This window comes from Micropterus dolomieu, linkage group LG02 (assembly GCF_021292245.1).
Source record: "Micropterus dolomieu isolate WLL.071019.BEF.003 ecotype Adirondacks linkage group LG02, ASM2129224v1, whole genome shotgun sequence".
NCBI classification, from domain to species: Eukaryota; Metazoa; Chordata; class Actinopteri; order Centrarchiformes; family Centrarchidae; genus Micropterus; species Micropterus dolomieu.
This window is the reverse complement of record NC_060151.1, coordinates 8,739,075-8,752,532: the sequence shown is the minus strand read 5'-3', so window position 1 is coordinate 8,752,532 and position 13,458 is coordinate 8,739,075. Positions and strand designations below refer to the sequence as shown.

General features: G+C 41.0%; 2 protein-coding genes across 2 annotated transcripts in view; one reads left to right on the top strand and one right to left on the bottom strand.

Annotated features, from left to right (window-relative positions):
• srebf2 (sterol regulatory element binding transcription factor 2) overlaps positions 1–13,458 on the top strand; it is a 48,936-nt gene that overhangs the window by 10,680 nt on the left and 24,798 nt on the right. Inside the window, exons 11-17 of the mRNA XM_046028799.1 lie at positions 924–1,173; positions 1,346–1,515; positions 1,687–1,858; positions 3,001–3,118; positions 3,220–3,329; positions 3,875–4,007; positions 4,625–4,796. Coding sequence (XP_045884755.1) covers positions 924–1,173; positions 1,346–1,515; positions 1,687–1,858; positions 3,001–3,118; positions 3,220–3,329; positions 3,875–4,007; positions 4,625–4,796 — 1,125 coding nt within the window. The remainder of the gene's footprint in view (positions 1–923; positions 1,174–1,345; positions 1,516–1,686; positions 1,859–3,000; positions 3,119–3,219; positions 3,330–3,874; positions 4,008–4,624; positions 4,797–13,458) is intronic.
• Positions 7,917–12,015, bottom strand: LOC123956551 (protein turtle homolog B-like). Its single transcript, XM_046028810.1, has 3 exons — positions 11,896–12,015; positions 8,728–8,892; positions 7,917–8,041 (listed from the first exon to the last, which is right to left on the bottom strand). Exons 1-3 carry the CDS (start codon positions 11,954–11,956, stop codon positions 7,992–7,994), a joined length of 276 nt encoding a protein of 91 aa, XP_045884766.1. The 5' UTR covers positions 11,957–12,015; the 3' UTR covers positions 7,917–7,991.

The following is a 13,458-nucleotide window of genomic DNA, read 5'->3' as shown; positions in this document are numbered from 1 at the left end:
ATTGGGTAACATCTTAGACACGGCCACCAAACGGGTGAAAACATTCCTCGAAGCCCGTTGCGCAACGTTGCAAGGAAACATGTCGTTCAATCCGAAACTGTTGCAAACCGGTGCAAAACGTTTTGAGATTGAACTCACCCCTGGTAACATGCTTCAGGTCTTGGCCAGTCAGAAGACAGTGGAATTTTGAGAGGGGGGGCCTTAAAGAGACAGCAGCATCTAGTTTCAGACAAGCTGAAATGAACCCCTACATGAAGGACCAGCATAATATAGAAAATTACTTTTTTGAACTTTGAATCATGCAAAGCCTGCGATGGACTGGCGTCCTGTCCAGGGTGTACCCCGCCTTTCGCCCAATGTAAACTGGGATTAGCTCCAGCCCCCCGCGACCCTGTAAGAGGATAAGCGGTTGCCGATGGATGGATGGATCATGCAAAGCTGCCATACAGGAGTCACAGAACTACAATATAGGACTGGAAATGTAGTATAATAAGTCTCCTTTAAACAGACCAAGAAAACTATTTGGAATGCTGTTTATATGTATTTTCTCTTGTGTACGATGTTTTGTTTTTGTGTTAATAAAACTTCCTACAAAAGAGTGACGTAGAATTTCCGAATGTAGGAAAAAAGGGTCACACTACTCTTATTCCAGGTGACAGTTTGAATATTGGATCTTACTCTTTTTTTTTTTTTTTTCTTTTGGATGGCATCTCACTTATTGAAGAGTACTTCACACAGTTTTGCTTTGATTCTCACCATTTTGATGTCTAAGTTTAGCCTGCCTGTTCCATCCATGGATTTATTTTTAGCGTTTCTTCAAATCGTGTTCAGATCCAAGTTGTGACCTTCATCACATGCTTTCCTGTCAGTCTATGCTGAATACTGATTAGCTTACTATTTTCCCTGTCTCCTCTCTCTTGCAGGGAGATTACACAGCAGCCATGGCCAGTTTAGAGACCTGCCTTTCTGTCTTGACCAGAGCTCTTCCTTCAACCAACCTGGACCTGGTCTGCTCACTGTCCTGGAATCTGATTCGCTACTGCTTGCATCGTCCAACCCCCCTGGGCTGGCTGGTTCATCAGGTTAGAGGAAAGCACGAGGGGGAGGAGGCTAGGACTAGTGCGAAGGACGCAGCACTGGTTTACCACCGGCTGAGCCAGCTGCAACTCACAGGTGAGCGTTAAGAAGTGGCTGATGCTGTACGCAGGCAGGACCAGTACACAAGGGTTAAATAAGTGACTCTACAAGCATATTAATCACAACAAATGCACCTTACTTTCACTTTGACATGCTATGAAGACCAGAACACAGTGATACAGCTTCTGTTCTGTCTCTCTCTCTGTAGGAAAACTGCCTCAGCGTAGCAGCTTGTGGGCTTTGTCTCTGTCTCTGAGCGCTGTCAACCTCAGCGAGAGCGCCCAAGGCAAGATGGCCCCCGCCCAGCTCACCCAGATCTATGTCACTGCAGCGACAGCCCTGCGCACCATGCTGGGCCACCACCTGTCCTGTCTACCTGTAAGTCTCTTAAGTGGTCCATCTTCTCTCAGCCGTCACCCTGCGAATATTTATCCAGTTGATCTCATAAGCCATCGCAAACATGCTGAGGAGATAATAACTTTATTTCACTGATATCTTTACCTTGGATGAGTTTTCTTTCCATCATCAGCATCTTTTCTTCTGTCCCAGGGTTATCTATTGAGTTGTGCAGAGAGTGTGGCCAACCAATCAGAGACCAAGCCGATCCCTGACTGCCTACGCTGGCTCTTCACCCCATTGGGTAGGCAGTTCTTCCTGAGTTGCGATTGGTCGGTGAAGTCTGAGAGCACCGACGGGGTATACACTTCTCAGAGAGACCCAGGTATGCAATAAATACAGGACCCAGGCCCATACTCTGTTTTACTCTTCATGTCTTTCTTGTTATTTTTTCTGTCCTTTATTCTTTGAAATTTCAACTCCAAAAAAAACTGTCCAAAAGGTTTTAGGTGGTTTTTAATATCATAAACTCAAAACATCATGCTTTTGAGGCACATCTACTTTATTTACAGTACAGCTGTGGTTAAGAAGGAGTTGATCCTGAAAGCAAAGCTCTTGATTTACCAGTCGATCGACATTCCAACCCTCAGCCATGGTCATGAGCTTCAGGTAGTGACATAAAGAGTGAAATCGCGGATTCAAGAGGTCAAAATTTGTCTCTCCGTAGGGTGGCTGGGGTGACCCTTTATAGATAGGGTAAGGAGCTCTGATATCGATAAGAAGCATGGAGTAGAGCCCCTGCTCTTTCTCATCTGGGAGGTACGGTGGCCCAGTTGATAGCACCTCACAGCAAGAAGGTCGCAGGACTGTGTGGAGTTTGCATGTTCTCCCCATGTCTGCGTGGGTTTCCTCCAGGTGCTCCGGTTTCCCCTACCCTCAAAAACATGTTGGGTTTTCCAGTCAGTGCCATTAAGCGCTGCACAGTGGCTGCCCACTGCTCCCTTTTTGCTACACGTACATGTATGCGACAATAAACCTTATCTAAAGGAGCTAGTTGATTCCTCCTTGGTACCTTCCTTTGCATGGTTTTCTGGTAGGAACCCCTGGGGTAGACCCAGAACACGCTGGAAAGATTGTTAATCTCATCTGCATTGGGATCCCTCTGGAGGAACTGGAAAACGTTGCTGGGAAGAGGGTGATCTGGACTACCTTGCTTAGTCTGCTCTCACTTTGACCCGGCCCCAGATAAGCACCTAGAATAAGAATAGTACCTAGAATAAATATTAGGATTCTTTGGTTGTGCTAGGAAATTTAAATGCTTAAAAACTGATTAACTTGTAAACGTTTAATAGCTATTTATGGGACGCATTAATTGATTATTGATCATCATTGCATATTCTTTGTCTTTCCCTCAACTATGAAACATACAAACACGTAGTTTACTGGGTATTAAAGAAAGCATGTGTAAAAATGCTGTGTGCTGTGATTTAACTGTTCCTCTCTGTTTCCCTCTTGATCTTCTTCCAGCTGACCCCATTGCTCAGCTGCACCGCTGTTTCTGCAGGAAACTTTTGGAGAGAGCTGTTCACACCCTGATCCAGCCGCAGGGCGACCATGAAGCAGGCAAGCGCAAGACCGAGTCTGGGTAAGGCACCGGTGCCAGCAATGTTTTTGACAGTTTAGTGTGAATTAATGATTTACCCTGGATCTGTAATCCTCTTCTTTCTTTTTTCCCCAAACTTCCAGGGAGTTTTCCAGTGCCCTGGAGTTCCTCCAGTTATTGAACAGCTGTACAGAGGACTCTCCTTCTCCTCCTCCTCCCTTCTCAACTCCTCCCAATCACACCACCACTCCAGGTTTGAATGGCATGAATAGACCAACCCTGCCCAGTCACAAAGCATGAATCACATCGGATGTTTGTGTAGGAAGAGATTTAAACTCTCTCTTATTGAAGATTAACCAGATAGCCATCTGAGTTGTGGCTGTCAACATAAAGGGATTTCATTTGCTCCATTTGCCATACACTGACATCCAATTTAGATTTTGGGATTAAGTTTTTATTGGATTATCACAGATAACACATTCATTGATTTGTGGTAATAAATGACTTGCAATGGATATGAACACATTGACGATGTGCTCAGGCGATGTTAATTAGCCGCAGTCTTTGATACATCAGTAGTCGCAGAGCAGGGACAGAAACACAGGGGTCTTAACCATCACATCATCTCTCATTTGACAGTTAAAGCTTGTTGAGGAAAAACATTTTCACAGCCACAGTAAACCCCCCAAAGTCCACCCAGACTCTTAGACTAATGCTATGTTCTTGTCCTTTTTGTTGATTTGCCTATTTTTGTTTTAATTTTTCTTTCTCATAATTTCCCTTTCTTCCTCTTGCCAGTGGGAGACCCAGTCAGTCGTTGGTGGGCTTTGGTCCTGAAGGCTGCCGTGCATTGGCTGCAGGGTGACGATGTTGCAGTGAGGTCACTGTTGGCGGAAGCAGAGCGGATGCCGAGGGCTCTACACACGCTTGAGTAAGTGAAGGAAAACTTGTTTCAGTATGTGTAAACATGCCGAAACACAATATTCCATACTACAATACAGAAACTATAACTGGTCAGTACGGTGGATCAGTGGTTAGTACTGTCACCTCATAGCAAGAAGGTCCGGAGGTTGATTCCCGGCTGGAGGAGGACTTTCTGTGTCGAGTTAGCTTTTTTTGTGGCTGTTCCATGCCCCCTCCCCCAATAAAAACATGCATATTTAGGTAATTTCTTCCCTTGACAGAGTCCCAGGGGGCTGCACAGTGGCTGCCCACTAACAAAAAAAAAAGATTGAATTTTGCATGCATTGTACTGTATATAACTGTATGTGACAATTTAATTTGACCTAGAATAAATGTGGTGAAGCATTTATTTTCTATTCAAGTTTTAATTGCTCGCACTACAGGAATCCTAAATTTAAGCTCTCCAAATCTCCAACTGGATAGAGATATATGAAAGTCATAACTTCAGCCAGGATCATCTGTAAATTTTGTCAAACATCTAAGATACTGAAAGTGAAGGATGGTAAAGACAATTACATGTTCATCTCTTTTAGAAGAAACCAAAGTAACTATCGTCACTGTCCCTCTTTCATCACTCTGTTTCAGCCACCCTCTGCCTAAGGCTGTGCTGCCACTTTGCAAGGCAGTTCAGATGAGTCTGACCCCTCTGAAGGGAGAAGGGGCGGTAGCCTGTCTCTCCTACTGCGACAGAGCCAGCAGCTACCTGCGCGCCAGCGTATCAGTGCCCGTAGCCCAATCTGGAAACTGGCTGAACAAGGTAGTGTACAAAGAATCCCTCACACACTCCAAACACTGGCACTATTACCTAATTTAGATCAGAGTGTTTGTTACGTAATATCGTCTGCGGTCTTACGCATGCTCATATACAGATGCCAAAAACCTGCCTTATGCTGTGTGTTTCATTTTTAATTATTTGGACTCCGTAAAGCTGATGCATCCAGGGGTTCATCGCGCATATACACACCCACACACTGCATGCTCAGTCGGGGTCAGGGCGGGCTGACGTGGGGCTTGTGTGTGTGCGCAGTGTGGGTGGCAGGAGGTGGCTGTGGTGCATTGTAGTTGCATTGCATGATCCTGAAGCCGAGTGCAATGTATCTGCAGTGCATTACAGAGGCCTCCCCAATCTGCACGCACCCGCTACACACCCCACCAATTCACATTAGACAGCACTGAATGTCATGTTGTTTCTATTTCATTTTTGGCATGCATATTAGGCAGGATGCACTGTTAACGATGATGGTGACTGGTTGTCTTTGGTGGGATATGGTTGTAATGGAATATTTGCATCACACCTTGGGTCTCAAATATATATATATAGTATACAGGTGCTGGTCATATACTTAGAATATCATCAAAAAGTTGATTTATTTCAGTAATTCCATTCAAAAAGTGAAACTTGGATATTATATTAATTCATTACACACAGACTGATATATTTCAAATGTTTATTTCCTGTTGGAATGTTTATTTCCTGTTGGAAAATGAAATCTGCATCTCCATAAAGTTGGTCAGCAGCAGGAAGCATGACATGCTCTAAAACTTCCTGGTAGACGTCTGCGTTGACCTTGGACCTCAGAAAACACAGTGGACTAACACCAGCAGATGACATGGCACCCCAAACCATCACTGACTGTGGAAACTTTACACTGGACCTCAAGCAACGTGGATTCTGTGCCTCTCCTCTCTTCCTCCAGACTCTGGGACCTTGATTTCCAAAGGAAATGCAAAATTTACTTTCATCAGAGAACATAACTTTGGACCACTCAGCAGCAGTCCAGTCCTTTTTGTCTTTAGCCCAGACGAGACGCTTCTGACGCTGTGTCTTGTTCAAGAGTGGCTTGACACAAGGAATGCCACAGCTGAAGCCCATGTCTTGCATACGTCTGTGCGTGGTGGTTCTTGAAGCACTGACTCCAGCTGCAGTCCACTCTTTGTGAATCTCCCCCACATTTTTGAATGGGTTTTGTTTCACAATCCTCTCCAGGGTGCGGTTATCCCTATTGCTTGTACACTTCTTTCTACCACATCTTTTCCTTCCCTTCGCCTCTCTATTAATGTGCTTGGACACAGAGCTCTGTGAACAGCCAGCCTCTTTAGCAATGACCTTTTGTGTCTTGCCCTCCTTGTGCAAGGTGTCAATGGTCGTCTTTTGGACAGCTGTCAAGTCAGCAGTCTTCCCCATGATTGTGTAGCCTACAGAACTAGACTGAGAGACCATTTAAAGGCCTTTGCAGGTGTTTTGAGTTAATCAGCTGATTAGAGTGTGGCACCAGGTGTCTTCAATATTGAACCTTATCACAATATTCTAATTTTCTGAGATACTGATTTTGGGGTTTTCATTAGTTGTAATTGTTAGTTAGTTAGTAGATAGTTGTTATAATCATCAAAATTAAAAGGACTTGAAATATATCAGTCTGTGTGGAATGAATGTACTGTATACATTATACGTTAATATTATAAGTTTATAATATATATATTATATAAATATAATAATTTACTTATAAGTAAATTATAAGTTTCACTTTTTGAATGGAATTACTGAAATAAATCAACTTCTTGATCATATTCTAATTATATGACCAGCACCTATATATATGTATACTCAGCAAAAAAAGAAACATCCTCTCACTTACAACTGCTTTTATTTTCAGCAAACTTAACGTGTTCATATTTGTATGAACACAAAAAGATTCAACAACTAAAACATAAACTGAACAAAGTTTCACAGACATGTGAGTAACAGAAATGGAAAAATGTGCCCCTGAACAAAGAGGTTCAAACTCAAAAGTAACAATCAGGCAGGAAGAGATGTTTTATTTTATTTAATTTTATTATTATTATAATTATTATTAATAATATTTTTGTATTTAGCTCTGCTTCATTTATTTATTTTCTTTCTGTTGTTTTTCTTTTTCTTCTTCTCTATAATCTCCCCTTTTATTTATTCTTTTTTTTTGCTCAATTCAAAGCATTTACTCTCCCCGTTTCCTGATTCAGTTTCCCCCACACCACCCCTGATTTTCTACCTCCTGAACACACACACACACACACACACACACACACACACACACAGCCATTGAACATCTTTAATATGCCATTATGTCAAACTGTTTTTCGTTTGTGTATTTATTAAGTATTTCACCTGTTACTTGTTGCGTCACCTAATTAAAAAAAAGGGGGTGGATTCATGTGGTGGTGAGGCCCTGTGATCCAGTGCAGGTGTTGTCACATGTGGTCTACCACAGCGAGGATGATCAGCTGTCCTTCCTGTCTCCCTGTAGTGCTGTCTTAGGCATCTCACAGTATAGACATTGAAGTTTATTGCCCTGGCAACATTGCAGCATGCCTAAGACACATTCAGGCAGATGAGCAGGGACCCTGGGCATCTTTCTTTTGGTGTTTTTCAGAGTCAGTAGAGAGTTCTCTTTAGTGTTTTTAGTTTTTTATATAGTTTTTATAACTGTGACCTTAATTGGATACTGTCTGTACACTGTTACTGGCTCCATGACTATTCCACAGGTAATGTTCATTGATTGCTTATGGTTCATTGAACAAGCATGAAAAACATTGTTTACACCCTTTACAATAAAGTTCTGTAAAGTTTTTTGTTTGTTTTTTTACACAATTATCTTTAAAATACAGTGTCCTGAAAAAGAGACATTTTTGATGCTGAGTTTTATATATATATATATATATATATTTCTTAAGGGGCGCTTACAAATGTACTGTTTAAATCTAACTTTGCATAAATAAAGTATCTGCTTTGATAGCTGAATAGAATTCTGTTTGGATGACAGAATACTATGTCTGTGTTGGATGGTCTGGCAAGCTGACCACTGAGCACAATGTATCCTAACTTGTGTGCTGTTGGATTATGGGTTTGTTGTAGAGTACTGTGCAGTGTAGCAGTGAAACAGTGAAACAGTGTTGTGTGCCATGTAGGGGCCACTTACGGAGTTTCCATGCTTTTCCTGCAGTGGGTTATCGAAAGAGGGGGGTCTTGAAGACAAGAGAAACACGGAAAATACAATTACTGCCATTTAAGATTAAGATACATATATTTCAAGTATAATTGTATAATAATTACTGCAAAGTTGCCTGTCATTTCAGAACTATTTAAATAAAGGAGTTCATGATGAGCACTAGATCCTCTTTCCTGGCATACAGGCAAAGAGCAAAAACCAAAGTTAGAGTCAGTGTAAATGCATCATATTTACAGTGGGGAAATTTCTTGTTTTATATAAAAGGTTTACAAAAACTTGATTCCCCAAAGATGACATCAGTGGAAAGGCAAGATTTGAAATGGTGTGACAGGATAACAATAAAATGCAAACAACAAAATATACTGAATCTACAATTACTACTACTGTCTAACTATAGCCATGGCTTATCAAGACACTTATACAGCTTATATTCTTAGTCAAACAATTAAATTGATGAATATGCAGTGAAAGCTGAGAGGATATGAGTCCTATAAAGCATATGTAGTACAAGTACACAAATCAGTAAAGTACATGTTAGGTAATGTAGGGTTTTTCCATAATTGTATAAAAAATGAATACAGTGATAAAAACAGACAGCTAATGTTAAGACACCATGAAGTGCCAAATACTACCGTACAACATGAAAGAATCTTGATTGGCTTAGTGATTGTGGAGATATACTGGTCGGGATTTTCCCCTCACCTCTTTTCCTCTTAAGCTTCCGTCGGCGCTGCTTGTTGACGAAGCAGGCAGCCATCGTGCTGAACAGGACAGCTGCTGCCAGGAAACAGATGGTAGCCACAATGCCAGCCACCACAGGTCGTGCCAGTCCACGCTCCTCCACCATCTCTGGAGGAGGGAAGACGTCTGTGAGACGAGGAGGGAAGAGTCAGGGACATAAAGCCGGTTGAAGTGACAGTGTAACAGCAAAATGATGATGTGGTGATGGGGAGAGAAAAGGATGTAATAAACAAGGACATGACAGTTTCAGTTTGACATACTGTATGTAGGTGCAGAGTTGGGGGAAATGACAGATTAACAGAGGAGACTTTGTTAGATATAGCAAATAGAGTAAAGAAACAAATGTCAAGCTTGATCAAGCTGATAAAGCCTTCCCCGAGATAAATATCAACATTCATTTTCTGGCTCTGATATTAACTATGAGATTACCACGCAGATGTGAGCACACCGCCTCCTCCAAGAACACACTGTGGCTATTTGACAATATGAGAAACTGAATCAGGATCAACAAATTAGGGAAGCCTCATCCAATAAATAGCAGGCTAAGTTCCTGCAGAAGAGCCTTAGAAGGGCCCAAGAAAGGAAAACTCATTTTCCCCCACAAATATCTGTAATCATAGCTTTACAATGTAAGAAACTGTTGAAAAGATGAAGCTACAAGTGCACTGGATTGCCTGGCTGCTACAGCTTTAGTTTAAAATACTCACTTGGAAAAAGAATGTGTCTGGTAGTTAATTAGTCAGGTAATTAGTAGTTAGTTAAAATAAAACCTAAAATAATATTTAAAAAACCCTAAAATTACATCTACTCCAAATCCCTCACTGAAAAATCCAGGATCTATGAATATGCAAATATTTTTCATTTTGGAAGTTGTACAGTACAGGTACTTTACTTGATTCCATTATATACTACTTTATACTTCTACTCCACTACATTCCAGATTCAGGGGATTCATAAGTTACCCAGCAGTATGTAAGTTAAAATTAGCACCACCTTCACCAGCTGCAATACCGTACACAAGTGATGAACACATAAATCAATAATTATAATCTAATCTGATACATTATTGTGATTTTGGCCATTCTGCATGATGAGTACTGTTCTTTTTGTTACTTTTTAATGCCAATACTTTTGTACTTTTACATTAAGATTTTGAATGAGTATCGAGTATTGCTACACTGTAATACTTAGATCAGAGTACTTCTCCCCTCACTGACTCTCACTGTAAGTGCACTGAAAGGTTTCTCGTTTCCACATCACGCTTATGTAACTTTCAGACTGGACCATGACTGGCTTCCAAACTACACAAACCCAGCTTGTAGATCAGGTGTTAAACTGAGATTTAAGGTGAGCAGAGAGGAAATTTCCCCCATTTATTACAAATTATTAACAGATTTTTTTTTTTTTGTTTTAGTGCTGTGTCAGCATTAACTCTGGGGAAATAAGAGGGAAAACTCTTAATGAATGTACAGAATTCCAAAATCAACAATAATTATAAAATTTCAGGGAATCCAATACATTATTAACAAACTACTATTATCCACTGATTCTGCAAGATGCACAGATGCTTGGAACCGTTCTCTGTTGGCAAAAAGTGCGGATAATACCTGGTCCCTGATACTTTTTTGGTATTTAGAATTGTTTTAGGATCTCCAATAGCTGATGGAGAACCTCAACTACTCTTGGTCAAGGTTCTAAGCAAGCTGTGCCGATACTTAAAGTTGGTTAAAACACTGCAGACCACTAATTGTTAAGATAGAACCGTCACCAGTGTGTTTGTGTCACGTTGAAGATGACGACACAGCAGTTTCATGCTGTGTTGCTATGACGATCAGCTAAGAATCCCGCCTACATTGAAGGGGTACTGTCTGCAGTGGAAAACAAAATTGAGAAAAGTACCTAGTACCAAAAGCAAGTCAGCTTAAATTGAGCCGAGCCGAGCCATACCTTGCAGTGGAAATGAGGCTATATACAAAGGACAGCATTGGCAGATATATTAGTCTGTTACACTGGTCTCCTTTACTGTGTGCCCATAGCTTGTCAACTTGGACATGACTTTGAATTAGGATTCAAACCTTAGTGTCACTAAGTTATGTTTCATACAACATAAGCATAGCGCTACCGACTTTTAGAACTGTCCTCAGTAATTAATGCTGGACTTATTTTACTGACCTACATGCTAATGAATCGCTCAGTGAGGACCAGGGGGGACAATGTGTCAACCTCTGTTATGAACTTGTTAGAGTGGCTTATGTGCAGCAGCGAAGCATGACACAGCAAACTGCAGAGTACTGCACCTCCAGTAACATTACTTAAAATCACTACTGATGAACCAAAGAACACCTTTGTCATCTTTGGAAGGACGTGGTGTATCCATCATGTTTTACATATGATACTGACTGGCAATATGTAGAGACAGCACTCAAATGAATACATATACAATGGCCCGTACCAGCAGAGAAATGAGCACCACATAGCACAGAGTTCCACCTTTACCAGGAGGGGGCAGCAGAGTGCTTTCAGAGATCCAAGGGTTCCAGAGCAAATATTCTCTGTAACCCTGCCAACAGCTGCTCTTACCAAAAGTGTACTCAGTGACCTCTGCAGAGGAGTGACATCACATTTTGAGGAGTTTAATTTCGGATTCAAAACACCAAAAAAAGTCTTTATTGAATCTTTTTTTAGCGCAAAGCAGCCCGATACAATCTGTGGGAGACAGGCAGAACGGTGATGTCATACTCTTCAGAATGGTACAAAGGAGTGGGCATGTAAAGTGAGCTTCGATTGAATACTGCTGAGTGGGCAAAATGTAAAGTTGTAGTTGCTGCGTGTGCAATACATCTAGAGCCCTCAGAAATGTTAAGATTGCCTGAGGTTAGAGATGCAGGTTACTGCCAGAGGTTGTCGGGTTGAATCCCAGCATTGACAAGAAAAGCTCCTATAAATTCAAGGCAGCGAGCAGTGTTTCAAAGAGGCTTGTCCTATTTTCTTAGTCTCTGATTCATTTTACATGCATATATACTGTGTTATGTGTGGCTTAAACATTCATTAGTTTCAATTTTATATTCTGATTTTGTTAATAATGACCACAAGTGAAATTATACTGCATCATGTGATGGACTGGCTCACCTGTGCTGGACACTCCCACTACGTTACTAGGCTCACTGATCATTTCATCCATGACGGCCATGACACGGAATTCGTACCACGCCTCCTAGGAGCAGGAGAAAAAAGAGATAAACATTCAGGAAGTAAACCATCTGGATCTCATGCCTGTTGTCAGAACGGTTCAATCAGGCCGTGGTTTCTGTTTGTGTCTCCAAAGACCAGCCAGCTAAGCCTCCAATGCTTTGGAAATAAATAGTGCAGCTGAGTCACTGAAAGTTACCGTTTAGTTTTAGTACCACAATTTGAGATTTAAAAGGCTTAATAAAATGTTGGAACTTTGAGGTAAAAAATGTGCCGTTCCTACACCAATGGCACTGTAGATTTCTAAATCAGAAGTCATGTGTTGCAAACTGATTTTGACACCACCAATTTTACACACATACCACTCTTCTGTAGCTCTACACTAGGATATCTCACATCTCTGACAAGGCCCCCCAATTTTTATTAATATAATTTTTAAGATGTTAGAAACCTGACAGCAAATTAAGGGAAATTGGATGACATAGTTTACTGATCAATTGAATGATATAAACTCTAATAAATGGAAGCAAATTATCTTTAAAATCAATAGCATAATTATATCAAAAGGCTATGCGGTGATGAGAACAATATGTATAAGAAGGGACAAGAAACATATACAAAACATGACAAGAATCTCAATAGAAAATGAATGACCGCAAATTAACTGATTACATGAATATCATATTGGATGATTACTTTTACTCAAGATGGATAAATGACTAGGTCATGATGAAAAGACAAATTAAGCCTTTTAGAACCTGGTTTTCATATACTTGGTGCTGGCTGTGCTCTCCACAGTGCAGGATCAGCTACAGAACAGCAGCTGTAGAGCTGGCAGAGATTCAGGCTGTGTTTTGCTCAAGGACACTTCAGCAGGGTGCAATACCTACTTCTCTGTACTGTTGGCCCGACACTGTGCTGTGGACTGAACTGACAGCTTCCTACACCATCAGAAAAGACTGACGATTTGAATGTGGAGACGTGTGTGATACCAAACACCTTATACTTTCACACAAATACACATGCAGACAACCAAACAGAGCATCCCCCCTGGTCAAATGACCTCAGCTGCAAAAGTGAAAAAGTTATACAAGCTAGGTGCATCGTGTGTGGTCAGAGAGCTGGAGAGATGTGTGTGTGGGTGTTTGCTGTGCAATAAAAGGAGAGATAAAAGCATCTACATGAAGCTGAAAGTGGTAGTTAGATTAAAGAAAGAAGCTCAAACATGTCACGGCAGGACAATTAGCTGACATGAGCAAGATCTGTTAGAACTCATAAATACATAAGATTTTCCTTTGCTGTAGAGAAAATATCTCCAAGAATTTCAAAACACATGGTATTTATAATTTATATTGATACAGGTTATTACATTGTATTTAATTTCATGTTTCAGTTACTATTATTTCTGTGCTCAGTACAAGCCGCCTGCAGCAATAAAAGCGTGTGTGTTCTGCAGGTCACATACAACATACAAGAAAAAGTAAAAACACGAAATGCCATGCA

What these genes read in the sequence shown, in the direction of transcription:
- LOC123956551 (XM_046028810.1), bottom strand. Translation starts at nt 11,956, where the DNA reads ATGGCCGTCATGGATGAAATGATCAGTGAGCCTAGTAACGTAGTGGGA. An exon ending in AGTGGGAGTGTCCAGCACAG is followed by an intron (nt 8,893 to 11,895) that starts GTGAGCCAGTCC and finishes CTCGTCTCACAG; the next exon opens with ACGTCTTCCCTCCTCCAGAG. An exon ending in GAAGCTTAAGAGGAAAAGAG is followed by an intron (nt 8,042 to 8,727) that starts GTGAGGGGAAAA and finishes CTTGTCTTCAAG; the next exon opens with ACCCCCCTCTTTCGATAACC.